General features: G+C 37.7%; 3 protein-coding genes and 2 non-coding genes across 7 annotated transcripts; 4 read left to right on the top strand and 1 right to left on the bottom strand.

The window, feature by feature from the left end:
* Positions 1 to 65: 65 nt before the first annotated feature.
* crebl2 (cAMP responsive element binding protein-like 2) lies at positions 66 to 3,124 on the bottom strand. The gene is made up of 3 exons (XM_052555174.1): positions 2,950 to 3,124; positions 1,713 to 1,910; positions 66 to 1,525 (listed from the first exon to the last, which is right to left on the bottom strand). Exons 1-3 carry the CDS (start codon positions 2,962 to 2,964, stop codon positions 1,364 to 1,366), a joined length of 375 nt encoding a protein of 124 aa, XP_052411134.1. The 5' UTR covers positions 2,965 to 3,124; the 3' UTR covers positions 66 to 1,363.
* A 4,456-nt stretch (positions 3,125 to 7,580) lies between these two features.
* LOC127956460 (dual specificity protein phosphatase 16) lies at positions 7,581 to 21,363 on the top strand. 2 transcript variants are annotated; one of them, XM_052554382.1, is made up of 7 exons: positions 7,581 to 7,762; positions 12,833 to 13,328; positions 14,066 to 14,201; positions 16,245 to 16,405; positions 17,516 to 17,675; positions 17,845 to 17,968; positions 19,167 to 21,363. In XM_052554382.1, exons 2-7 carry the CDS (start codon positions 13,104 to 13,106, stop codon positions 19,909 to 19,911), a joined length of 1,551 nt encoding a protein of 516 aa, XP_052410342.1. In that variant the 5' UTR covers positions 7,581 to 7,762; positions 12,833 to 13,103; the 3' UTR covers positions 19,912 to 21,363. The 2 variants fall into 2 exon arrangements, with proteins under 2 accessions (XP_052410342.1, XP_052410343.1); XM_052554383.1 differs by having other exon boundaries at positions 12,830 to 13,328.
* A 782-nt stretch (positions 21,364 to 22,145) lies between these two features.
* LOC127956459 (60S ribosomal protein L18a) lies at positions 22,146 to 25,645 on the top strand. 2 transcript variants are annotated; one of them, XM_052554381.1, is made up of 5 exons: positions 22,146 to 22,260; positions 23,093 to 23,272; positions 24,891 to 25,020; positions 25,261 to 25,370; positions 25,499 to 25,645. In XM_052554381.1, exons 1-5 carry the CDS (start codon positions 22,243 to 22,245, stop codon positions 25,589 to 25,591), a joined length of 531 nt encoding a protein of 176 aa, XP_052410341.1. In that variant the 5' UTR covers positions 22,146 to 22,242; the 3' UTR covers positions 25,592 to 25,645. The 2 variants fall into 2 exon arrangements, with proteins under 2 accessions (XP_052410341.1, XP_052410340.1); XM_052554380.1 differs by lacking the exon at positions 22,146 to 22,260 and adding an exon at positions 22,310 to 22,897.
* LOC127956985 (small nucleolar RNA SNORA68) lies at positions 23,658 to 23,792 on the top strand. Its single transcript, XR_008153681.1, has one exon. It is a non-coding gene; the product is annotated as a small nucleolar RNA SNORA68 (small nucleolar RNA).
* On the top strand, positions 25,052 to 25,186 carry LOC127956986 (small nucleolar RNA SNORA68). The gene has a single exon (XR_008153682.1). It is a non-coding gene; the product is annotated as a small nucleolar RNA SNORA68 (small nucleolar RNA).
* Positions 25,646 to 27,840: the final 2,195 nt, after the last annotated feature.

Genomic DNA, 27,840 nt, shown 5'->3' with positions numbered 1-27,840 from the left:
TCACAGGTTTGATTTGAGCACTAGTGCTAATAATAAACTGAATTGAGACAAGAAAGACGAGAAGATTCAGGTTCAATGTTTTTTATTCATGAACACAAAGCAACGCTACAATGTTTAATAAGACATTAAGCATTAACAAGCATCATCCTGCAACAAACTTCGATCTACATTTTATACACGCCATATAAAAATATACATTTGAGCTCTAAATATGACAAGATCATGCCAGCCAGAATAGAGACTCAGAGTCAGGAGTCACAAGGAAAAGTGCTGAAGGCCAACGAAAGTGTTCCACGTTCATTAAAACTTGAACTTTTCTCGAAACACTGCTCTGTGTTTGGGCCGATCAACACTGATGAAATAGTTTCACATTCATTACATATATTCAGATCGTAAGTCGTCTGTGCTGAAATATGTTCTTTTTGTTTGTTTTTGTCAAACCTGCCTAATAAAGCAGAAAGATGGGACTCTCAAATAAAGTACAAAAATTAGAGCTTTGAAGGAAAGTGCTTTAAGTTTCAGTTAGTGAGATAAATACACGATCAACAAGACACAGACAAACTCTATTTGTACAAGAGAAAAGGGAAGTGCTATGCGTTGAAATCTTTCAAATCTCGTAAAGTGCAAAGAGAGGAGCAAGAGATTTTGGCCAAAAGTCTGTCTTATAATGTCTCTGTCTATAGGTTTAATGCATTTAAACTGATGATAACGCACATCAGATTCACATTGTGTCACATGGAAGCTTGTTTCCGCCACGGAATAATGAATTTTTAAAAAAAAGTAACTCTTGACTTTTATCTCACAATTCTAAAAAAACAGAATTCCGACTTTTACGAGTCAACATCTTGCGATTCTATTTTTGGTTTCCCACACAAAAATTGCTACTTTTTAATCCATAATTCTGACTTCTTAATCAGCATCTTAAGATCTTTCAGTTTCTTCTCAGAATTGCGAAGTTCAGCAGAGTTAAAAGCTTGCAAATTTTGAGTCTTAGAATTACGAGGGAAAAAAAAACAGAATTGTAACGTTAACTAAAAAATTGTAACGTTAAAAAAAAAGGAGATAAAACGGCACAATTAGCTTTATTTATTTTTTTATCCAGTGGTAGACTGGACTCACGAGCGCTGAATCCTTCATCACAAATGATTTGGTGGTTCCAAAAGGAGGAAATGTTTACGAATCGCACATCAACACAAAACCTGAACGTGAATCACGTTCACAAACAGACGCAGAAATCAACAGGGATAACTCTCTAATGTCTGAATGGTCATATTATTGTGAATGCAAACAGAAAAGCATACTTTAAACATCCCATTACTACAAAACCACAGATAAACACTGAATCAACTCGCTCCGGATCCGTCTAAGACGTCTTGTTCTGGATGTTTCCGCTGGAGCTGTACTTGCTGTTTTTGGGGATCTTGTTGGTGGAGCTCTGCGGCGCTTTCTGGTCGTCTCCCGTCAGGAGGGCTTTGATTTCGGATGGGATCTTCCCCTGGTCCATGGCCAGACACCACTGCTTGTACTGCAGAAACACCAACAGTGAAAGATCAGGGGTGTTTTCCAAAAACTTCCCATCTGCTTAACCTTCGATTGATTAACCCTAACCTCTAGATATGCTGGCTCCAAAAACACATCTGTGAGTAAGTTCAGTCAACTCGAGAGTATGTTCACGGTTAACACTCAAGACATTAAAACAAGCGTGTGTTTACCATGTCCAGCTCCTCTCGCAGCGCACAGATGGCCCTCTCTTTACTGGACACCAGCTCCTCCAGATACTGGTAGCGCAGCTTCTTTCTGGCGCGACACTCTCTGGCGCTCTGCCGACTTCTCTCCAGCTTGGCCTTCAGGTCGATCTTGGCAGGTTTACGGCCGCGTTTGCCGGGTTTCTTCACTTTTCCAGCAACCATCTACAGATCAGAAGAGACTTCACGGTGAAACACCCATGTGGTGATATATTGCCCCAGAAATAATTGCGCTAAGCAATATTATTGTCATTTAAAAGACCATTTTATGCCACTGAATATATAATCATAATATATAACAGCATAATAATGCAAGAAGGCAAGCACACCTCAAAATGACAACAAATATTTATATCATGGAAACGAAGTATCAAAATATTAAACACCTGAATAAATAAATAATTAAACATTTTCTAACAAAAGGTGCAAAGTAAGGAAAAAAAATGCACAATTAACTTTTAGGGAGACTTTTCCCTGATCTTTTAGGTAAATTAAGAGTGCACACTATCGCTGAAAATCAGATGTCTGTATGGAAAAAACGAAACATAGATGCCTAAACAAGACCAAATGTGCGGAATAAACTTTTTTGTGTTTAAATTTGAACTTGAACCTCACGACAAAACCATGTTATGTACGAGAAGCTGCAAAAGACAAAATGCAAATTGAGACAAAAATGATTGAGGTCATGTATATATATATTGTGCAATAAGTCGATATATTGATTGTTGTGACAGACCTAGTAATGCCACATTAATAAACAACAGAAAGGAAGTTTTAAGTGCTGCAAACAGAAGACAAAATTATATTAATAAATTATATAAATTAATACAATTATAAATTATGCTTCTGAATAACATCAACACTGTTATTTTTCTGTTTACTAATAAGAAGCTGCTTTGAAAGAATCTGTAGGCTGTTGTATATTAATAAATGTAAGTTGATTTAATAAACATTGCATGAGTATTTTGGTGGTACCATTGTAAAATAATTCAGAATTGATTAATATGGTATTTTCATATATACCACGATTAAATTATATTAGCATGCTAACAGTTACTCCGAGAATATTATAGCACATGTACATTAATCATGCTATTATAATAGTTTTTGGAGAACTGAAAACACATGAAACCTAGATTATCATGAGCTGCACTGTGACTGTCTGTAAGTCAAAGAGATGTTCATTTATGTTCATATGACGCACTTTTTTGTCATCCATCGCGTGTTTTCCAATCGACGCGAGTCTGCAGTCAAGCGCAGATCCTCGATCATTCACCTGTAATCGATCTTAGAGTACGATTGAGATGATTTTTGAACAATCTTCTAGTAGCGCTGTGTTTTTAGCCAAATGCTAACAGCGCTTTTCCGGTTCTGGCGCAGGTGACGCCCACCGCGCTGCATGCTGGGACCTGTAGTTTTTTCCCGATGGCCAAAATTAACCGTTCTAGAAAGATCCTCAGCTGAGTTTACACGTGTGCGCTCGCGCTCACACAGGCACATCACATATTGTTTTTCCTTTTTATTCGAAATATTCCCAAACTTGTTTAACTATATCATGAAATATTTAGAATCTCAAAAAAGTGTAAGTAAATGCATTTTGCACCTTTATGGATCATGTTAGTTGACTTATAATGGGCGGTGGGAAAAGTAGCCTAATGTTATTGTTATCTATTAACAAAGTATAAATCCATCTTTTTAGTAAAGTACCAGATATTGGTGTCATAAATAGTTTTGGCTTTGTATTTAATGAGAATTTAATAAAAACATTGTAAGTTATTAATTATAACACTTTCATGCCTACAGAAAGAGACCATAGAACACTTACATTATCAAAAAAAACTTTATCATTGACTTCAGTATAGTCAGTTCAAACACTCTCAAAAACTCCCATATAATCACTGAATCTGTTAACACTGTGAAATTAATATCTTACTTAAGACATATGTAGATCTTCACTTTGTTGATGAGAGAATTCACCTGAGAGCAGAATTCAGTCAGTGAGCGCTTGCACTAGAACAACAGAACACTCAGCGATGACTCATCTGGATGCTTCTGATTGGCCACTCCTTTCACATGCTCAACAGAATCTTGTGTGATTGGTTATAATGCTCAGCAGCAGCCAGCGAATGCAGATTTGAATTCAGCAGCTTGGTGATGTGCCTCACTGAACATTCTAATCACACCGGTGTGATCATATCAAATATAAAAAATATAATTTTTGTATAATATTATTATTGCTATGCGACAATTTTTTTACTTTTGGAAGCTGCATTCAAAATCCACTTGGCTAATAAATAAAATAGTAGTAATAATAATATCGTATTAATAATATAAAGGTTTTTATACCGTACAAACACTATCTTCTATCGCCTACACCTAAGCCTACCCCTCACGGAAAATTTTGTGCATTTTTAGATTTTCAAAAAAAAATCTAATTCTGTATGAGCCTTTTATATTAAGCCTATGATCATGATGTACTTCTTTGGCATTTAGAGAATTTGATTGATATCAAGGGTAACGCCTTAAAGTGGTTCACTTTATATCTTAGAAACAGATCCTTTTCTGTATCATTGGGTCAATTTTTCTCTTCTTCAGTTCCTATTATTAGTGGTGTCCCTCAGGGTTCCATTTTGGGTCCGCTCCTCTTTAACTTATATATGCATCCATTGGCGAATAATAATATCAATCAATCAATCAATCACCTTTATTTATATAGTGCTTTAAACAAAATACATTGCGTCAAAGCACTGAACAACATTCATTAGGAAAACAGTGTCTCAATAATGCAAAATGATAGTTAAAGGCAGTTCATCATTGAATTCAGTTATGTCATCTCTGTTCAGTTGAAATAGTGTCTGTTTTTATTTGCAATCAAGTCAATGATATTGCTGTAGATGAAGTGACCCCAACTAAGCAAGCCAGAGGCGACAGCGGCAAGGAACCGAAACTCCATCGGTGACAGAATAGAGAAAAAAACCTTGGGAGAAACCAGGCTCAGTTGGGGGTCAGTTCTCCTCTGACCAGACGAAACCAGTAGTTCAATTCCAGACTGCAGCAAAGTCAGATTGTGCAGAAGAATCATCTGTTTCCTGTGGTCTTGTCCTGGTGGTCCTCTGAGACAAGGTCTTTACAGGGGATCTGTATCTGGGGCTCTAGTTGTCCTGGTCTCCGCTGTCTTTCAGGGATGTAGAGGTCCTTTCTAGGCTCTGATCCACCATCTGGTCTGGATACGTACTGGATCCGGGTGACTGCAGTGACCCTCTGATCTGGAAACAGACTGGATCTCGTGGCCACGGTGACCTCGGAACAAGAGAGAAACAGACAAATATTAGCGTAGATGCCATTCTTCTAATGATGTAGAAGTACGGTGTTATGTGAAGTGTTTCCGGTTCCGGTTTACCTAATTAATGCAGCCTAAAAATCCTTTAACGGATTTGGATATTAAAAGCATATTAGTATGTTATGTGTATGCCAGGTTAAAGAGATGGGTCTTTAATCTAGATTTAAACTGCAAGAGTGTATCTGCCTCCCGAACAATGTTAGGTAGGTTATTCCAGAGTTTAGGCGCCAAATAGGAAAAGGATCTGCCGCCCGCAGTTGATTTTGATATTCTAGGTATTATCAAATTGCCTGAGTTTTGAGAACGTAGCGGACGTAGAGGAGTATAATGTAAAAGGAGCTCATTCAAATGCTGAGGTGCTAAACCATTCAGGGCTTTATAAGTAATAAGCAATATTTTAAAATCTATACGATGTTTGATAGGGAGCCAGTGCAGTGTGGACAGGACCGGGCTAATATGGTCATACTTCCTGGTTCTAGTAAGAACTCTTGCTGCTGCATTTTGGACTAGCTGTAGTTTGTTTACCAAGCGTGCAGAACAACCACCCAATAAAGCATTACAATAGTCTAACCTTGAAGTCATAAATGCATGGATTAACATTTCTGCATTTGACATTGAGAGCATAGGCCGTAATTTAGATATATTTTTGAGATGGAAAAATGCAGTTTTACAAATGCTAGAAACGTGGCTTTCTAAGGAAAGATTGCGATCAAGTAGCACACCTAGGTTCCTAACTGATGACGAAGAATTGACAGAGCAACCATCAAGTCTTAGACAGTGTTCTAGTTTATTATAAGCAGAGTTTTTAGGCCCTATGATTAACACCTCTGTTTTTTCTGAATTTAGCAGTAAGAAATTACTCGTCATCCAATTTTTTATATCGACTATGCATTCCATTAGTTTTTCAAATTGGTGTGTTTCACCGGGCTGCGAGGAAATATAGAGCTGCGTATCATCAGCATAACAGTGAAAGCTAACACCATGTTTCCTGATGATAATAATAATAGATGGCACAGTGTTTCATTTCATCTATGCACTGATGATACCCAGTTGTAAAGCTGCTTATTCCGTCCAACAGTTGTGGGACTGTCTTGATGATGTCAAGAAATGGCCAAAGTTTAAAAAAATAATTTGGAAGAATGACTGAGAATTCCTGTGCCGAAAATCTTACATCTGGGTTGGTACAAGTTTCGGCTGGGTTTTTTTCGATCATGGATTTAATGACGTAGACAAGAGTGGAACTCCTTTTATGAGCATTTCTCTCTGAGAAGCGCCCGCGCACACATTGACCAGAGGAGGGCGAGATCGCGCACATCAATGCGCTTCCTCTTGAAATCGTCGCCAATGCTGCATAGGATTTGTTCGAGGATGCCTCCAAATAAGCGCACATTTGGATGTGAGGGAAAGTTTACCATGTTCAGCTTCCACAAGTTCCCAGCGTTACATGAACAGTGGATGCAGTTTGTTTTTCCAGGGCAGCAATGGAGTGTATCAAGTGTGTTTGTGTGTTCTGGTCATTTGAGTGACGAATGTTTTATAAACAAGCACATCGTTTGCTATTAAAACATGGAGCCGTCCCTGTGATAAAAGACCCCATTCATGTAAGTACAAGTGCATCAGATTTCTGCCTTTTGTTGGAAATCAGCACATAAGTGAATATATGTATTTGTATTTTTTTTTTTTTTATTCCTTATTGTGTTTTTTGTTCTGTCGATGTCATTATGTTGCACTGCAGAGCTTCCTCGTATGTGTGAACATACCTGGCAATAAAGCTCATTCTGATTGTGAGTCTTATATGTTAATGTAAACAACACGAAACGTCAGTATTATAGCTCCGCCCAAGGCACGCCTCCAGGAGCTCGGCTTTTTCCGGAGAGAATCGGAAAGCTGTATTTTTCTTTCATAAATGTGATAAAACTAAAGACTTTTTGGATATGAAGTATGCAGTAGTACTCTATAGGTACTCAAAATTAACATTAGATTAGGTGAAACTGTTTATGTTATGTACCATTTAAAAACCAAGGGCGACAGAGCTTTTTCTGTCGCTTATGGAATCAGTTGCCACTGGATATTCGCCTTGCACCTATCATTTTTTAAAAGAGGCTGAAAACATATCTTTTCACCCAGGTGTTTTAATCTAATTTTAGTAATGTGATTTTCAGTATATTGTCTTCCATGTTTTTTATTCTTTATATATATAAGTCAAATATAGCCTATATACTCTTTTCAGCACTTGGTCAGCTATGCTCTGTTTAAATGTGCTATATAAATAAACTTACTAGTTAACTTACTTACTAGTTAATGTTTTTTAGTTAATTTGGACGCGTGTAACTCGCGTCTGAAGCTCCGCTTCTTAAACTAGTTTATACTGTTTTAAACCCATTCTCACGGGTGCGAAGAACGGCTTCTGTCGATAGCGGATGTTGTCGGTGAATCCGCGGCGCGCCGTTTGTTGAGTGTGTTTGAGGCCGACGTGAGTTGCGATGACGTAATGACGTTATTTTTACCCGATGAGCTCACGAGCGCGAGCTCACTCACTCACACTTCAACAACGGCTAACTGACTCTCTTTAAATAGCATAACTAACCCATCCGATCATCTCTACCGGGGTTTCCACTCATCTGGTCATCTTTATCTGTGGATTTACCGTAAAATGAGAAGGACTGAAACTTTCACGGTGAGTTTCCGACATGAGTTAAATGGGAAATAGATCAGTGAGGGCCGCAGTGTGTGTGTATGTGTGTATGTGTGTGTGTGTGTGTGTGTGTGTGTGTGTGTGGAGACACGATGTTCGTGTTAGATTCGTTGTAAACTTGGTTTAAAGTTCTGGAAAGTTCATTTTGCTGTAGTTTTGTAGAGTTTATGTTTCATCTTTACTTTGTTGTCATTAAATACAGTAGTTTATATGAATACAGTAATGAGACAGACATCAACAAAACACCGAAAACACACTCTCAAAATGTTCTTTAGAGTAAAATATTGTGGAAATGAGATTATATCATATAGACGATAATCACATTTGTGTACCGTTTACACAATTCTTAAGAAATACTATACATATTAGCCTATATTTTGTTCTCACTTATATAACTGTACGATAATATCAGTTATGGATAAAAATGTATGCTAAGGAATACATGTAAATCCGTCAATTTCAGGGTTGTTATAGTTATTAGACATTTTAAAACCATAAAATACCTTTTTATTGCTTAAAAACAGCTAGTTCCCTAAAATAACGAAACTGAAATAAAAATGAATACAAACTATATATAGACACACATAAAAACAACAAAATGACAAAAACACAGCAAACTTTAACTACTGTTAACATTAAATCAATGAATATTAACCATTGGGATCCTAATGATGCTAAAAATAACACCGATCAAAATAACCATGGTATTACAAACATGTATTTCTGAAAACAAACAAACAAAACATGGTTTGTGACGGTCACATGATCACGTCTCTCATTTCAGGATATTTCTGAAAGGGAAGTTCCGCGTGTTTATAAACCAGCGGCTTCAATAAAATCACCTGCGGAGGAACAGAAAGCGCTTATGGTGTCGTTGTGCGACTGTTCCTAAGTTACAAATACAAACTCATAAGTAACCCAACTCAAAGAGTAAACATGGCATGTGTTATGAAGGGTCACTACCCACACTAAAATATAATTTCTTCACAAATGCGAAGCTCTGAAAGACTTTCCCATTGATTTAAAGACAGCGTTTCCCAACAGAACGGCTCTGTTCACTTCAAAACAAGAAGAGTTTGGGTCAAGCCAGAGATGGGATTGGGTTTGTGTGTTAATATCCTGTTTAAGCGAGTCTGAAGGTTTCAGATGTCCATCTGAAGGGTCAGTCTGTGTGATGTTGAGCGTCTGAGGAGGAAGTCGGTCTTCTAATCGCGGCCTGGCGTCGCTCCAGGGGTGTGAACTTCCTAAAATTAACCTCTCACACTCTTGCATCCTTGTTATAGAGGACAGACAGTGAGAGTCATGGTGCGTTTGGAACTCGTTTTAGTTCCTCCTCGTTAAACACAGGCACGCAGGAGGAGGCCTGTTATTAGGATCTGCCTCGGCGGCTTCCCGCAGTTTGTTGTGGTCGCGAATCTGGTGATGAGGAACTCGTATCTGTGATGTTCTGGAGAATTCGAGAATTTCCCCTCGTAAACCTGAACACGCTCACATCACAGTTTCATTTCCGCAAATATCTCACCTGAAGAAAAAGTTAGATCAGGCTTGACGAGGCCAACCTAGTGATCTTCTGCTTGAGCTGCTTCTTCGAAGACTACATTTGTACTACAGCCTCCCAGAGTTTGGAAGCTACAACCACCAAAATTGGTTCAGACCTTCAAACTGGTCTGACTCGGATTGCTATGTCTTTTCTAAATGATCGGACTTAGAATTTTGGTTAACCGGAGGATCGAAACAATGAAAAGTCCCATCGACTTTTATTGAGGGAGGGGTTAACATTTTGTAAAATAAGACTTATACAGTGTCTATTATTAGCAAAGCTTAATGAGTAGCGTGGGAAAACATGTTAAAACATGATGGCAGTGTCAAGCCAACAAGGAAGTCCCTAAAACTGTAATTCATCGACTGGCCACTTGAGGCTCGCTGCAAAGACGAGTCCGTGCCATAAGCCGCTTTCACACTGCACGGAAAAATGGCGGGTCACCTTCTGTGTGAAAGCAAACATGTCCCGGGATTGATTCCGGGATTGATGTGGATACGCGTTTTGACTTTAAAGTACCCTGGTACGATTTGTCCCTCTAAACTACTCAAAAACCTTGTGACGTCTCTGTGCATCTGACATCCTTCTCACCTTTTCACCCCTGACCCGTTTTCATGGCTGAAGCACTTTTTTTGTAACACTGACTAGTTGCAAATGTGATATTTATTTACAACAATTCATTAAGTTAATATTGTGCGATATGTTAGACACAAAATTGTCTGATTTTGCCAAATTGTGTGGACTAAATTAAAATATCGCCTATAACGCCACTCAAAAACTGTTGTGCATCTTCTTAAAAAAAACACCGGTGTTTGACTTGATTCAGCATGACATCAAAGTATCGCAAAACAATTAGAGAGCATTTTAGTAGTTTTTGTTTTTAAGACAAAATAAATAACAATCTATAATGTATTGTTAGTTGCTTCAAAGTGGCTTAAGGTATTGCAAATATTACATACAAGAATAATAAAACAGTGCATTGACAAATTTACTGTTGGTCCATTAGTGCTTTTAAAAGCAAGTAATTGTACTTGTAATGGAGTAATAATATTTGACAATATCCGTACTTTGACTCAAGTATTAGCATTACATGAACATGCTAGCAACATGGTAATCATGATAGAAACACATGTTGATCATGCTAGCAACATGCTTGATCATGATAAAACATGTTAATAATACTGTAATCATGTTAACATGTTACTCATGCAAGAACATGATAACAACACGTCAACCATGTTAACAAAATGGTTACAACATGGTTATCACACTTAAACATGCTAGCAGCATGCTCACAGCATGCTATACCATGCTAGCTAGAAATGTGCTATCTACTCTATACATCTAAACTTTCAAGCTTTCAAAACCGCTTCAAATTTTTTTTATGCTATGCTTTCTCAAGCCAACATCAAAGTTTGTTTACAAACTTTACTCATGTATTTTATTTCTCACATCTGTTTGAGCAAATAAAAGCAGTAAAGCATAGACATAATAAAAGACTAAATATCTTACATTATGCATAAAACCTTTTTTTGCTCTCTTCTATTATTGGTATATTAATCATCACACAGCATACACTATCTTTCTCTCAAATTAGATTTTAGAGCAGTTGTTTTAGAGGTTTCAGCATGACTTTGGACTGATGTTCACCTCAGAGACTGGAAAGATCAGTGTGTGCGTTTAATTTACAACGTGTCGTTGCCTTTAAAGCGTCTGTGGTTTGATTTCAGCCTCGTTTGATCTGTTTGTGTTCTGATGGCTGACCGACGGGTCAAAGTCCTCCATTAATGTTATCTCTGCCAGGCAGGTTGAGCTATTAACCTTCGGTCAGGAAAAACACACAGCAAACAGTTTTAATTCAACTCAGCCTTTTGCAAACAAGGTCAGGGAAAATGTAAACCGTGATGCGACTCGAAGAAACTGTGATGCTGATGCATTCGTCAAAAATTTAAAAGCTGAGATGAATGATAAAACGCTCATGAATATAAATGTTCAGTGAAACGGTGTCAAATGAATCTAGAGCGGTCCTAAAACAGATCCATGAAGTCTGTAATCAGATCTTTGTTTTATTTGAGGAAATGCTTGTTGCTCCAGTTTCATGTTATTAGAGGGAAACACAAGATGAAGAAACTCTGGTTTTGTTCAGTATTTGATGGGGGATGGAAATGCTTTTCTGGACCCTGTTCACGATGACATCACAGGATCTCATGTTGTCCGCACACGCGTGTGAAGCTTCTCTTCTCATGTCAGCATGGCTTCGCTTTCACTCTTTTTAGCTGATGCTTCTGTGAGTTTACAACCCTGATCCTGACGTCACGATTGACTCCCTTTACATTCTGAATAACAATCCGCTATCCAGTTCGTGAAACAAACCAATGGAAAGATTGATAGTTTTTCCAGATAAGCGCTGATGTGCTTTGATTTGATCCAGACACACGTGTCATAAAACTCTTCAGCTGCCCGTTCACACAAAAGACTATGACCATAACAATAACAATAATCGTACATTAATTAATCACTCTAAATTTACAGACAGAGTTATGTAATCAGATTACTTTTTTACTGTAACATTAATAAAAATATAAGAGTTACTATTTCAAATATGTAACACAAGTTACTTTATTTTCCCATTTATTGTCTGACATCTCTTCGGTCACCGTGTTGAGGCTTATTCATTTAAGGTTTGGTGTGAAAGAGCTCTTACACGTGTAAAAAATATGACTTTGTTATTAAGAAACAAATAATAAGTAAGCCCAGCCAAGGTGACAAAAAGTAACGCAAAAGTAACATAATGCACTTGTATTTCCATAAAAAGTAAACTAAGTAACGAAAGTTTAGTTACTTTTCATGGAGTAACACAGTATTGTAATGCATTACTTCTAAAAGTAACACTAGACATGAGTGCCCCAGTGTTGGAAAGTAACTATTTTTAGGGGGTTACATCCATTTTTTTTTTCTCACACCCAGATACAAATTTAATTGATTTATTTAATAAATTGCAGTTACCACTCTGAAATATAAGAAACCAATGTTTCAACATTTTAGCACTCAGAATAGGACACATGCTTTTATAAGATAACGTGATTTTTTTAAATATACTTAATTTTTTTAAAGATGAACCCCCCCCCCCCCCCCCAAGCCATTGTTCGATGCCAGTGTTTCCTATCATAGCCATGCAAAGATTTTATTTCAAAAACAGAATCATACCTACTAAACTATTTCTCTTTATGGTTATAAATCTGTATTCAACTTAAGAATGATCTCAAAGAAAGTCGGATCTTCTGGTGACTATGCATTAAAAAAACCCCATCATAATCTTAATTCAAGTGATGAAGGAGTTGAGCTTTCCTTTTTTTTGAAAACGATTAACAGTTGACAACAGCAGAAAAGGAATCAAATGTAATCTGTTACATTTCTTTAATAAAGTAATTAAAAAATTACAGTACTTATTAGTAACCTATTACATTTCCAAAAAAACCTTCCCAACACAGGTTGTTTTTGTGTCTCAGCAGGAGATCTTCATGATGGAGCTCAGCGGCGTGGAGGTGCATGAAATCTCCGGAGCCCCTGTGATGGTGTAGAAGAAACTCCCATCAGCCACTGCACCCCACACAACACAGGCTGTGTGTAATTGCGTTTTCCCTCTGGCTTTTTCTCACACGTTTTTAGGCCGCCACCAGAGTGACATCATCTGCTGCTACAATGGGGCCGTTGATCTCCTGAGTGTATCGTCACTGAGACACAGAGACTGTTAGTGCAGAGACGGACTGAGGGATTGTGGGTATGTGTGAGCGCGCAGCGCGGCCCATCGGGGCCGAGGGTTTGGTGGCTCTGCTGGAGGGCGGTCTGGACCACGTGCTGTTGATCGACAGCCGACCGTTCGTGGAGTATAACACGTGTCACATCCTGGAGGCCGTGAACGTCAACTGCTCCAAACTGATGAAGCGGAGACTACAGCAGGACAAGATCCAGATCAGTGAACTCCTGCAGCACTCGGCTAAGAGGAAGGTGCGTGAAACTACAGGAGCAATGTAGGCGTGTCCTCGGCGATATGGCAAACAATTAAAATCTCTTCTCATTTCTTTAACTTCAAAATGTAACTCGGGGATTGCAAAATATCAAAATCGCTGGTATACAGACAGTCTTCAGATTTCAGCAGCACAAAATGAATTTAAGTAGCCCGAATAAAAGCAAAACAAAAAAGACATTGGCTGAGATTTACTGTGGACAAATCAGCGTGATTAAAAACTTCAGTGAATGCGTTTTTCTTCAAATAAGGCAAGAGAGTAAGTGTGCAACGGATCGCAAAATCATATCAGATTTTGAGTAAAAAATCGGATCATTTTTCAGATGAGCAAAACAAAACATGGTTCTTTTTTATTTAAATAACAGAATACTTCTTTGATATCACAGAAAAAACTAGTAGCATGTAGAGATACACTCAACTCACGATACGATATGATACAATTCACGATACTGATTTTACGGTACAATTTGTATTTTTAACAAAATGAGCTTTAAAAGGAGCTTCCTTTTAATATTTTTCTCCAATGCTGCACATTTCTTTGCGAGTATTTTCTTTGTAAGGGTCCTTAACTTAACCCATAACTTTTGTTTTTTTTGCTATTAAATAACAAAGAAGCGAGCCCAACCCAGGTGACAAAAAGTCATGAAAATGTAACATAATGGATACATTTACTAAGTAACAAAATTGCTTAGTGTTTCATTATGTGTGTGTGTTTCAGCTGGAGCTCCAGGGTCAAGAGGTCGTGGTGTATGACCAGAGCTCGTCTGACCCCGCCTCCCTTTCATCAGAGGCCTTTCTTAGCGTCCTATTGGCCAAGCTGGAGAAGAGTTTCCCTTCAGTCCACCTGCTCTCAGGTATATCACACACACACAAACACACACAATCATTCTCGCCCTTCTCTCTCTCTCACACACACACACACACACACACACAACACACACACTAACACACACACAGTCTGTCTCACACTCAAGCACACTCACAAACACACACTCGCGCTCACTCACACACACAGACACACACACACACACACACACTCCAACTCCAACTTTATTTGTAAAGCCGATAATAAAACAACTAAGTTGCCCAAGTGCACACACACACAGTGTTTTTAGAGTCTGTTCTGCTCATTATTATTATTTTGAAGGTATAAACTCTCAGTCCCAGCTCTAGTATGACCTCATCATTACATAAACGTTTTTGTGTGTGTGTGTGTGCCTGTGCGAGTGTGTGTGTGTGCGCGAGTGTGCCTTCGACACTCTCCGCTGATATTACACAGGAAGTGAATCCAGGTTTGGAGAGGAACTGAAGCTCACAGGAGTTTTGTTTCATGTGTTTGTTCCTCTTTTCTCTGTTCTCTTGTTTCGCTGATGTCATCGCTGAGACTCTGATAATCAGCTCAGGGTTGTGTAACACTAGAACACACAGTTAGTGATCAGACTCGTGATCAGATACCGTATCATACATCACGATAACGCGAGGTCTCAGACACATCTCTCGTGTTCGGTGCGTCCGATTGCTTCCTACCGTTATTCTCGATTGCTAACACACTATAACTGATTGATATGGCTCATGATTCATAGGGATTTACACACAACAATTACTGTACTTCAGATGAAACAACTGCTCTTTGTACTGTAAATACAGTAGCACACAGCCTCAGACTCATAACTCTTGCAGAGAAAGTCAAACTGCTATAGTATAAAAAATACAGTAAGGATATTTCCAATACTGTAATGCAGCTCGGCAGAGGATGCTGTATTTATTTTATTTACACTAACATTATATTGTAATGTGTGCTTACTGTATATTCTGTTGCTGAGGTTTTGAAGTTTTCTCTTCTAGTGCTTTTCATTTACTGTAATATCCCTTTACAGTAGTGTAAGGTGTATTTCTGACCGTATTTCTGTATTTCTGTCATATCAACCCCTCTGTTGATATGACAGACATTGACTCACAGAAGGTTTCCTGCTCCGTAAAAAGAGGTTTTTGTGTTTATAGTTGTGCGATTGTTTCGTGGATTGCGTTCGCAATCAAGAAAACCTGTAACGTGACTTTTGTTAAACGGATCTATTAACGTAAACGCTCGTCCCTTCTTCACTGAGAGACGAATCATGTGTTTATACAGATTCATAATGTTTTTTTTTATTCATGAGTTTCAACTCTTATATTTTCCATTTTCGTTGTAATTTTCGTGTATTGTCACATGCTTCTGTCATTTTAATGTTATTTCATTTTTTTAAGGTTAATTATAGTTCACATTTAGTTTTTTATGTAAGTGAATAATACTGTGCTTCACATTTTTAAATATGACTATTTCCATTTATTGTGTTTTTCAGTTTAAAACTGTTATCTTTATTTTTTTTGTTTATTTTTTGTTACATTGTTACTTTACAGTTAGTAATTTTAGTACTTTAACTTTTTAAAATATGACCAATTTATTTTCGGCTTTGTTAATAATTAAACATTCATTTTAATTCATTTTTAGGTTTTATTAACTTTTTTCATTTAGTAATAATTTGTTTTCAACTTTTAGTCTGTTTAAGTGTTTTATATATTAATCTTATTTAGCCCTTTTTTTTTTTTTAAGATGTCAAATTTTATTTCGGCTTTAGTTATTTATTTCCAGTCAGTATTTTTAGTGCTTCAACTTAAACTTGTTTAGCTGCCAAATCAGAATTTCTCATTTATCTGTTGTAGTGTTAATTTAATCTAAAGTTGTTTATAGTGACGTCAAACTTGGATGCAAACCTAAAGCCACAGTTCACTCAACACATTAACCCTTCGAGGGCATCTCTTTAAGCAGGATTTGATCGTCCCTCTGTCTTCATACGGCCTCATAAACACTAGTTTGACTAAACGCAGCGGTTCATGGCGTGTTCTGTCCCGGTCTGCAGGTGGTTTTGTGGCGTTCTCGCAGCTGTTCCCGGGTCTGTGTGAAGGGAAGTCCTCGCTGGTGCCGTTCTGCATCTCTCAGCCCTGTCTCCCTATGAGCAGCGGGCCGACGCGGATCCTGCCGCACCTGTACCTGGGCTGCCAGAGAGACGTGCTCAACCAGGTGACGCTCACTCACTGCACCAAAAATTCAGATTTAAAAATAATGGTCAAATTCAAAATAAAAATCCACATTCCAATGCAAATATTTTATATTTGTAGCAATATCCAACAATGCATTGTATATACGATTTTTTTTTTAAATGCAAAAAATCATTAGGTTAAGAATACATTTCCTACCATAAACATATCAAAACATAATTTTAGATTAGTAATATGCATTGCTAAGAACTTTAAAGATGTTTTTATCAATATTTAGATTTTTTTTTTTATGTGCATCCTCAGATCCAGATTTTCAAATAGTTGTATCTCAGACAAATATTGTCTGATGCTAACAAACCAGATGATTTATACATTTCATTTTAAAAAATATTATTGCTTTGAATAAATGTGCTTTTGAAATATTTTGCTCGATGCGCCCTATTATGATCTCAGGATAGAAGCCAAAAGCTGAAATTGCCTTTAAAATTGTGTACTTAAATATTATCTATATTCAAATTTAAATTAAGTTACTAATTTTAGTGCTTTAAGTTTTAAAATATGACTGTTTGGGTTTCCATTAATTGCGTTTTTCAATTGTATTTTTTGGCTTTTTATTTGTTTTTTTCTATTCTATAGTTTTTTTTTTTTTTTTTATAAATTTACAACTTAAGTTTAATTACAGCTTATAGCAATTTTAGTGCTTAAGCTTTTTAAAAGAATTACCATACAAGTTTAATTTAATTGCAGCTAAGTAAATTAACAACTTAGTCATTTTAGTGCTTCAACTTAATAAAATAAATATTTATATTATTTAAAAACATAAATAAAATAGAATAAATAAATACAAATGTAAGTGTAATTAAACAAACTAAATAAAGCATTAAAAATAAATTCGAAAAAAATATTGTAAAATGAACTTCAAGTCTAATGTCTCAAGTATAGAATATATATTGGATCTTTAAAGTTCAGACATTTCGACCATTAATCAAATGTATACATATAAAGCCACAAACAAAACCTTACAGTTATAAAGTATAATACACATGCATTCATAATTATCCAAGCTTGAAATCACACGCTCCAAACCAGATTCAGGCCACGATCATAAAAACATCTCGCTGTGTTCCCGCAGGAGCTCATGCAGCAGAGTGACATCGCTTACGTCCTCAACGCCAGCAACACATGCCCCAAACCAGACTTCATCCCAGACTCGCATTTCCTGCGCGTGCCGGTCAACGACAGCTTCTGCGAGAAGATCCTGCCCTGGCTGGACCGATCCGTGGAGTTCATAGGTCAGACAACATCATATATGTGTGCGTCTTTAGAATTTAACATTTTTTCATAATTTTAGTGCTTCAATTTCTTTTTATATATTACTATATATGTTTCATTTAATTTTTGTCATTATTGTTTTAGTGTTTTTAGTTCAGTTTTGAAGCGTTTTTGTGTGTTTCCTGTCAGAGAGAGCCAAGGCCAGTAACGCCAGAGTCCTGGTCCACTGTCTGGCGGGAATCTCTCGCTCGGCCACCATCGCCATCGCTTACATCATGAAGAGGATGGACATGTCGTTAGATGAAGCGTACAGGTACTACACCAGATTCTCTGAGCCTTTATTAAAGGATGCATTTCAAACACACCCAGCTCATCTTTCAACATCAGATCAACAGAATCTTCCTAGTATTATGATATTATTATTATCATTATTATTATTTTGATGACAGTTCATGCAAAAACTTTTACTTACACATGACAGTACTCATTGAGATTAAATTAATTTGTAGATATCTTGCAATTCTGGCTTTCTTGCAGTTTGGACTTTTTCTCTTAATTGCAAGTGTATATCTTGCAATTTTTCCATTACTCACAATTCTGACTTTATTCTCGCAGTTGTAAGTTTATATCTTATAGTTCTTACTTTTTCTCACAGTTGACTTATTTCTTGCAGTTTTGACTTTTCACACAATTCTGACTTTTTTTTCACAATTCTAACTTTTTTCTTGCAATTGCGAGTTTATATTTACAATTCTCGCAATTCTAACTTTTTTCTCGCAATTGCGATTTTATATTTTACAGTTCTTCTCGCAATTCTAACTTTTTTCTCGCATTTGCGATTTTATATTTTACAGTTCTTCTTGCAATTCTAACTTTTTTCTTGCAATTCTAACTTTTTTCTCGCAATTGCGAGTTTATATTTTACAATTCTCGCAATTCTAACTTTTTTCTCGCAATTGCGATTTTATATTTTACAGTTCTTCTTGCAATTCTAACTTTTTTCTTGCAATTCCAACTTTTTTTCTCGCAATTGCGAGTTTATATTTTACAATTCTCGCAATTCTAACTTTTCTCGCAATAGCGAGTTTATATTTTAAAGTTCTTCTCGCAATTCTAACTTATTTCTCGCAATTATGAGTTTATATTTTACAGTTCTCGCAATTCTAACTCGCACTTTTTTCTCGCAATTGCGAGTTTCTATCTTACAGTTCTTATTTTTTTCACATAATTCTGACTTCTTGCAATTTTGACTGTTCTTGAAATTGCGAGTTTCTATCTTAGTTATTTTCGCAATTCTAACTTTTTTTCCTGCAATTGCGAGTTTCTATCTTGCAATTCTGACTTTTTTCTCACAATTCTGAATTTTTTGTCTTGCAGTCCTAATGAATTTTTTTTTAAATTCTGAAAATGTACATTTGTAAGAAAAAAGATTCTTGTGAGATAAAAACTTTCAATTGGCGATAGATCTCAAATCAGTGTCTGATCTCACCACGTTGCATGTCTATTCACAGGTTCGTGAAAGAGAAACGGCCGACCATCTCGCCCAACTTCAACTTCTTAGGTCAGCTGCTGGACTTCGAGAAGAAGCTGAAGAACGCGAGCGACGCGCCGCTCAAACCCCGACCGCCGTCAGACGAGCAGAAGCCGGAGCCGTTAACGATGCCCTGCGTTCTGTCCGGCGTCCCCGAGGAGCATCTTCTGGCCCGGGCGCTCTGCAGCCTTCAGCTCGGAGAGGAACCAGAGGAGAACGTCCGCCCCAAACGCTCCTTCTCCCTGGACATCAAGTCCTACGGCGAGTCCGGAGCATCTCTGCGAGCGTTTCCCGTCGGTGAGCCCTGCAAGTTCTCTCTGGTGCAGGAGGTTTCCGAGAGTCCGGCTGAAGATAATAATAAGACGCTCCAGCGCAGCGGCAGCATGGATGGAGCTCCGTCTAAAACGGCTCAAGCACTTAAAGGCTGGCACTCAGACATCGTCCTGGGACCCGTAACCGGAGGCTGGTTCCTCTCCTCCGAGTCGGCTCACTTCTACGGCTGCGCTCCGGGTCTGGAGGCCGTGAGGAGACGTGGCCGGCAGCGCAGCGGAGACGGAGGAGACTCTCGCAGGAGCTGGCACGAGGAGAGCAGCTTCGAGAAGCAGCTGAAGCGCAGGAGCTGCCAGATAGACGGCATGACGGACAGCCGATCCCGAGAGGAGATGAACACGAGGAGCAGCCAGTCCAGCTTCTCCGGCAGCTTGGAGATCATCGAGGTCTCCTGAGGACTTCACACGCAGTCATTCGTTTCTGTGCTTTGTTCTCATTCAGATCCGAGCTCATGCAGGACACATGCAGGAACGAGGAGTCTCTCTGAGCGCCTCACAGTTCAAATCAAGGCAAGACGCTACAGATGAATAAAGCAGACAAGTGTCAGCCCCAATTCCTAAACAATAAAAATAACAAGTTAACTCTAAAATACAGTCAAACCAAAACTGATTCAGACACCTTCTACATTTCTCACATTATTGGTTTATCCGCTATAGCTTAGAAAATGATAATAAAATGACTCCACGCTAAACTGTCAAAAATTATATCTGGAGTCTGAATAATTTATGGTTTGATTACATTAAGAATTACAAGCGTTAAATATATGCATTTAAAAATATGCATAATTATTTAATTTACATGCATAATGTAAATCACACCCTTTCTTATCAGAAAATCCTGTCAAGAGACCGAAAGCGGTTACATTTTGAGAATATAGATGTGGATAAAAACTGTAAAGTTTGATGGATGTAAGAGGAAAAAAAACTCTTAGAAGATATGGATTGCAATTGGAATTTAAAAATATGAAAATGCAATAAAATAAACACTTAAATGTTTAGTTTGAATGTTTTTTTGTAATCCACTAGTCTGAAAGAAGAAGCAAAATAGAGCTCAAAACTAAAACGCCTGTAGTGTCTTGCCTTAAGAGCGTCTTTTGACATGCATTGAATTATGATCTCAGGAAGTTGTGAATCTGTTGGCGATCTAGAATCAAACACACACACAGATCTGTGATTTTTCTCCATCGTCAGACTCAAGCGTGTGATGGTGCTCGTTTCCATCCGGATTGAACAGACTCTGATTCACTGATGCTGCATCCAGTACACTTGAACCTCCAGCAGCTTCTTCAGACCTGAAGAGACACAGACGAGAAACGCTTCATGAGTCTGAGCACTTTACAGCCAGAAACCCTCTCTCCTTCAAAAAACAATCCAGAACCGTGTTGATATTCATAGGTTTACCTTCTTAAAGACTCGCCAGAGGTCATGAACTTGTTCCTTAGATCACTGGTCATCAGCATTGAACCGTCTGTTCCAGGATCAGCTGTCGAGTGCCATAAAGACTCCTTCAGACCGTCCTCTTCATGCCGAAAAAATCTTCCTTTGATCTGCGTTTGGTGACTTTGAACACAAGGACTGAATCAGTTTCCCAAAGCTGTGAAAATTGAGCTGAAGACAGAACGAATCACTGAATCTCGAGTCTCTGAATCTCATTCGACATGCTTTTACACAGGCCTCAAATCTACAGTGATCAATGTTTTATATTTTTACAATAAAGTCAGATGACTGATATAATCATTCATAAGACAGATCAGCCATTGTTTTTGTGATTTGTGTCTGGGATGGTACCGAGATCTTAATCAGTAGCTGTTTATTGATTGTTGAAATAAAACTCAAGTGGTACTTGAACATCTATAGTGGGTCATTTGGGAAGCAGCTTCAGATTACAGCAGGGGGTGTGTCGCCCTCTAGCGCTGCAGATGCGCTACAGCATAAACAACGTGCGCACACAAGAGCTCAGATTTCTTTTTGTCCCAGCTGTATATTTATCAATTAACTTAAATCATACACCTAAACGTATTTTATAGCTCCATAATTAAATAATTAAGATGATAAACGCTGCTGTTGTAGATGCGTTTTACATTTGTGTCCAGCAGGCGGCAGTAACGAGCAACTCTGAAGGATCATGGGTAATGTAGTTTTCCCACCAGGAATACATATCACAATGTTCTTTTTATGTAATTCTGAATCTTAAACTCTAACATATTTATTATATCATTACAATTCTTCTAAAGTTTTTTTTAGTTGATGTCGATTATGATTTTTGATACATTCTAAAAAGTTATTAAAACATATATCTATAATTGTATTGTATAATTGACTTTAATATTGTCTTAATGTAATAATTAATCCCGTGACGCTTAATAAACATTAAAGTTAAAGTAATGTCTATTACACACTAATTATTTTTTTCTGTAAAGATCTTAAAAATATTAAATTACTAGAAACAAGAAGTGTATAAAATATCGTATTAAAATAACCTGCAGAATCTTAATACATGTAGGTGTTATCCCACATTTCTGTTCGACCTGTATGCATTGCGTGTTATTTTAAAGTTAATTAAAATAAAATAATAATAAAAAAAGACCGCTAGCTGCTATGATTGACGGCTTTGAGTGACCAACAAAGAAAGCTTCAAGTAAGCCCCGCCCCCTCGGAAGCGGATTGACGTCAGGATTCCCCGCCCTGCTGCTTCCTCTTTCACAGTGGCCGTCAGCGAGAGACACCATGAAGGCGTCTGGCACAGTACGTAAAATCCTTTTAAAATCACTTCAAACTCTCTTAAACCGCACAGTTATAACATGAAAACACGCATAAGGCATTAAACTATCCATAACAGTGACTTTACCCTACAAAAGTTTAGCATCAAAGCGCTAAATCAGCTTAGACGTGTTGATTGTAGCGCAGAGAAACATGGCGGGTGTAGAAAAACTCCCATGTGCTCACGATATATCACATTTTAGGATTTTTTTTAGTTAATTTGCTGTCTAACACACTCTCAAAGTACTCAGTCTCGTATTTAAGCCAGTATTATTAAAGTGACGTGCTTGAACTCTGCGGTTGTTTACCACAGGCTTTGTTTTCTACGCGATAAACTCCAGTCAGTTCGCTCGAAGCGCCTTTATGCTAACGTTAGCCTGATTTAGGAAAGCTGTGATAGTTTTGTGAGTTTTAATGTAAATCAAGTATATGTCAATCTAAATCTGTGAACGATGCTCTAATGATGATCCTTCCTTATGGGTTTAATTACCAAACTCTGAACACTTTAACTTGATGCTAAAAGTGCTAGCAATAGATAAACCGACACGAAATAGACACCAATAAATGACCTAATCTATAGAAAACGATGGTAAAATTAAACCGTATCACTTCGAAATCGCAAGTAAGTTATGTTCAAAATACTTAAAAATAATTTTTTTTGAATTGTAACGACTAAAACGCACTCTCATTTTTATTTACAACTTAAAATATGTTGTGTTTTTGCAGTGCAAGTTTACATCCTCCTATAATCATTCACAAGTGTTCAGATTCAGGTTTCTTTTAAGTGATGTAATTTGAATGTGTTTTCTCTCTTCAGCTTCGGGAGTATAAGGTTGTTGGGCGTCTCTTGCCCTCGGCTAAGAACCCGGCTCCTCCTCTGTACCGCATGAGGATCTTCGCCCCAAACCATGTGGTGGCTAAGTCTCGCTTCTGGTACTTCGTCTCCCAGCTGAGGAAGATGAAGAAAGCCTCTGGAGAGATTGTCTACTGTGGCCTGGTACGCATATGGCCTTTTGGTTCCCAGATGAGTCGATTCCCTTAGCTTGATCTATTTATTTGTTAGTAACATGTCATTTGACAGTCAGTTTTAGTGAGTGATGATCAGCAATATACGTTCACCCATACAGCTTTATCTCAGCTAGACATACTATGATTTAATTGTTAGAAATGCATAAAAGAGCATCTGCGGTCGTTTTGTTTTTGGAATCAATTCATTGAAAGATAGTCTGAGAACCAGTTTGCCGAAAAAAAGAATCAGACATCCCGTCCCTATTAGTGAACAAACAATGTGAATTAATGGCTCTCTCTGTTAAAGACTGTTAAAGAAGAGTCGGTTCCCTTTTGCAGTGAAAGCCATGAATTTCACAACTTTGCGCTCATCCTGCACACACTAACCCAAAGGTCATTTCCTCCCAATGTCATGCCCTTGCCATGTGTGCGAAAAGAAACACTGAACCTTGTCGCCTTTCATTGGCTGTAAAATGTGCCGCTGAAAGTGAAATCAAGGTGCGACACGATCCTGTTTCACGAGAGATCCTTCTCTTTATAACAGCCGTTGTTTATTTGTGGAAACATTAATCGGTTCCTTTTTGATAGAATGGGGTTTGATTCCCTTTTTTTGATGGAATTGGGAGATTGTTTTCCTTTTATTTGATGGGTCGATTCCCATTTGTTGATGTGTGGGGGTTGATTCCCTTTTTTGACAGATGGGGTTCGATTCCCTTTTTTTGATGGAATGGGGTTCGATTCCCTTTTTTTGACGGGATGGGGTTCGATTCCCTTTTTTTTTTGACGGGATGGGGTTCGATTCCCTTTTTTTTTTGACGGGATGGGGTTCGATTCCCTTTTTTTTTTGACGGGATGGGGTTCGATTCCCTTTTTTTTTTGACGGGATGGGGTTCGATTCCCTTTTTTTTTGACGGGATGGGGTTCGATTCCCTTTTTTTTTTGACGGGATGGGGTTCGATTCCCTTTTTTTTTTGACGGGATGGGGTTCGATTCCTTTTTTTTTTGACGGGATGGGGTTCGATTCCCTTTTTTTTTTTGACGGGATGGGGTTCGATTCCCTTTTTTTTTTTGACGGGATGGGGTTCGATTCCCTTTTTTTTTGACGGGATGGGGTTCGATTCCCTTTTTTGACGGGATGGGGTTCGATTCCCTTTTTTTTGACGGGATGGGGTTCGATTCCCTTTTTTTTGACGGGATGGGGTTCGATTCCTTTTTTTTTTTTTTGACGGGATGGGGTTCGATTCCCTTTTTTTTGACGGGATGGGGTTCGATTCCCTTTTTTTATGACGGGATGGGGTTCGATTTCCTTTTTTGATGGGACTAGGTCTCTTATTTGACTGATGGGGGGTTCCTTTTATTTGACAGGTCGATTCCCATTGGTTTGTGTGGACTGAGGGGGTTGATTCCCATTATATTGATTCTTTTTAGAAATGATTCTGAGCTGCTAGTAATGAAAGCAGCTAGCTAAGAGCTTTTCCTGTTTGAGATGCTACAACAGTGCGTTTAATGTAGTCGAGCTATAACTCAGGAGCTTTTTTTTCCTGTTTCTGAGATGGCATACCTGGAGGTTAACCGCTTTTTTGTTTCCATATTGTGTTCCTGCACAGGTCCATGAGAAATCGCCCCTCAAGGTGAAGAACTTTGGCATCTGGCTGCGTTACGACTCTCGCAGTGGGACCCACAACATGTACCGCGAGTACAGAGACCTGACCACGTCTGGAGCGGTCACTCAGTGCTGTGAGTTATACACAAACACACTCGTTCAGCCCGCACACACAAACCCAAAGGTCATTTCCTCCCAGTGTCATGCCCTTGCCATGTGTGCACAAAGAAACACCGAACCTTGTCGCCTTTCACAGGCTGTCAAACGTGCCGCTGAAAGTGAAATCAAGGTGCGACACGAGATCCTGTCTGCAGGAGTGATGCTGCTGTGTTTCAGCTCTATAGTAAATGTCACGTATTTGATGTGTGCTTCAGATCGTGATATGGGAGCCAGGCATCGCGCTCGTGCCCACGCCATCCAGATCATGAAGGTGCAGATCATCCCAGCCAACAAATGCCGCAGACCCGCCATCAAGCAGTTCCACGTGAGTTTCCATGTTCAAATGATGCTTGAGAGTTTCTTTTATCAAATGCGCATGGATGCAAGCATAATAACAGAGCTGTTTAAACTTGTATCTAAAGGCTTCAATGTTTTTTTCTCTCGATTCAACAGGACTCCAAGATCAAGTTCCCTCTTCCTCACAGGGTTCTGCGCCGCCAGCACAAGCCCCGATTCACCACCAAGAGACCAAACACTTTCTTTTAAAGTGTATGTTTGTGCTCTTACATTACAGACTAATAAAAGTGGAGAAAATCAGAAGTGGTGTTGTTGCATGTTTTTTAAGTGACTCAAAAGTCCTGGATAGACTGGTCAAATCCTTAGAGAATATCTCTGGGTCACCTTATAATCATAAATGGGGAAATTTGCAACAAGAAAACATATTTAGGACCAAAAAAACTTGCTTTAATTTTTTAAAGCAATCTTGCATTTTGATCTTGCATTTGTGACATAGCATGTGATTAAAAAAAAAAAAAAAAAGTTTTAATTTTTTTTGTTGTTGTTGCAGATTTTCAATTTGAGCAACTTTTGATATGCAGCAATAATCCTGATAATTTAGTATATATTTTCATTTTAAAATGAGATTTTGGGTGGAGGATGCAATATTGTAATGCCTAATGGGCTTTAAAGGTAAATATAGAAGACAATTATAAGTGTAATATAAGACTGTATTACTCTGGTAATCAAGTAGCTGTGGAGTTTGATTGGTTTGCCCTTTTGAAATCAGTTTTCTCTTGATTTCTTTTAAAATCAGCAGTAATCTATCTGTACACTGCCATGTGTTTATAAACCCACCAGTCCTTTTTGTTTTAATTAAGATAATGCAGTTAAAAAATATATAATATCGTTGGCCACATTGGCCTTTGTAGATTTAAACCCACGTGTTGGGGAAAACTTGATAATTTTTTATAGTGAATACGTTTGAAAACCGGAAACTGCGATTCTCAGCGCCGCCACAAGAGGGAAGCGTTTGACCACGAACTGCGCTGCTCTTCAGTATTAACATAATAGTGACCATACAAAAACTAGATTATAATTATGCACTTATTATGGCACTCACGATCTCAAAGCTGGTATCATCTGTAGATATAATCGATTTATTTATTATGAGTTACAGATTATTCAGACAAATGAAAACTTTATGCAAATATCACATAAAATGCTGGATAGAACACAAAGATGTGAATAAAACAACTACAATCTTGAGGTGGATACAGTTAATTATTTATTTATTTGGGAAAGTAAATAAATGCACTTACAACAAAATTATATAAATTATAAAAAATATTTAATACAGTCATCTAAGAGTCAAAAGGAAACAAATACATAATTTTTTATTATAAAAAAATTATAATACATTTTACACACTTTTAAAACTTAAACGTTTATTTATAATCCCTGTGTATAATTTCAACACATTCTTCCCAGAATAAAAAAAGAATAAATGTAATATTTATATATCATTAGATTTTATTATATAAAAGTATTATAAATTATATACACTTAAATCAACACGTGGGCCACCTTTATAAAAATAAATAATATATATGATTTATAAACTGATAGAAAATAAAATTTGAAGTCATCCAATCAAAAGGGAAAAAAATAAATTATATTTTCTCAAAATATTATTATTGTGTATAATTAGTAATATATACACACACACACATACATATATGTAATTGGAATAGTCAATATAGTAAAAAGGGGGGAAATTATGTTGTATTAAAATAAAATAACATATACCTTTTTTAAATCAGCAAGATATAATGTATATAATTATGAATTACATTTGAATAACTGCATTGACAATTGCACATTTGTATGACTCACAATAGCAATAAGTATTAAAGTCAATTTTGTTTGCATGTGGACTTTAATAACAGTTTAACCCCAATTTGTTGTTCTCCTCTGGAGCACTGAGCTGTCGTGAGAGGAGGAAGTGGCTGAAAACACACAGTTCTCCCACACACTACCTGAGTCAGCAGCTCACGGCCCACGGAAGCCCGTTTGATTGATTGGACTGAGAGTTCCCACATTCAGGACACAGGGAGACTTTCACAGGATGTGCAGTTAAACGCAGAGAGCCATGTCAAAACCTCCCACTGCGCCGGTGCTTCAACACTTGGTCCAAGCAAACACTTAAAGTATAATGTTTTTGAGACACAGGCCGGCTACTGAAAAGCTGCCATGAATGACTGGCCTCACACACGGATCTAAAAAGAGAGAAAATCAACATGGGAAAGAGAGAGAGAGAGAAAGTCGTTAAATAGAACATTTCATGCTGAAGTATCAGAACAGATGAGTGTAGTATGCAGTATATACTGTGTGCTGAGGATGGGACTGTTCTGATGCAGATATTTACAGTAAAACACTGTCAACATTTACATTTAGCTGGAGGATTAGCATTATTAACTAACTACTAGCCTTCATTTGGCTAACAACACCCTGGAAAT

The sequence above is a fragment of the Carassius gibelio genome, chromosome B4 (assembly GCF_023724105.1).
Source record: "Carassius gibelio isolate Cgi1373 ecotype wild population from Czech Republic chromosome B4, carGib1.2-hapl.c, whole genome shotgun sequence".
In the NCBI taxonomy this organism is placed as follows: Eukaryota; Metazoa; Chordata; class Actinopteri; order Cypriniformes; family Cyprinidae; genus Carassius; species Carassius gibelio.
This window is presented reverse-complemented; position numbering and strand designations above follow the sequence as displayed.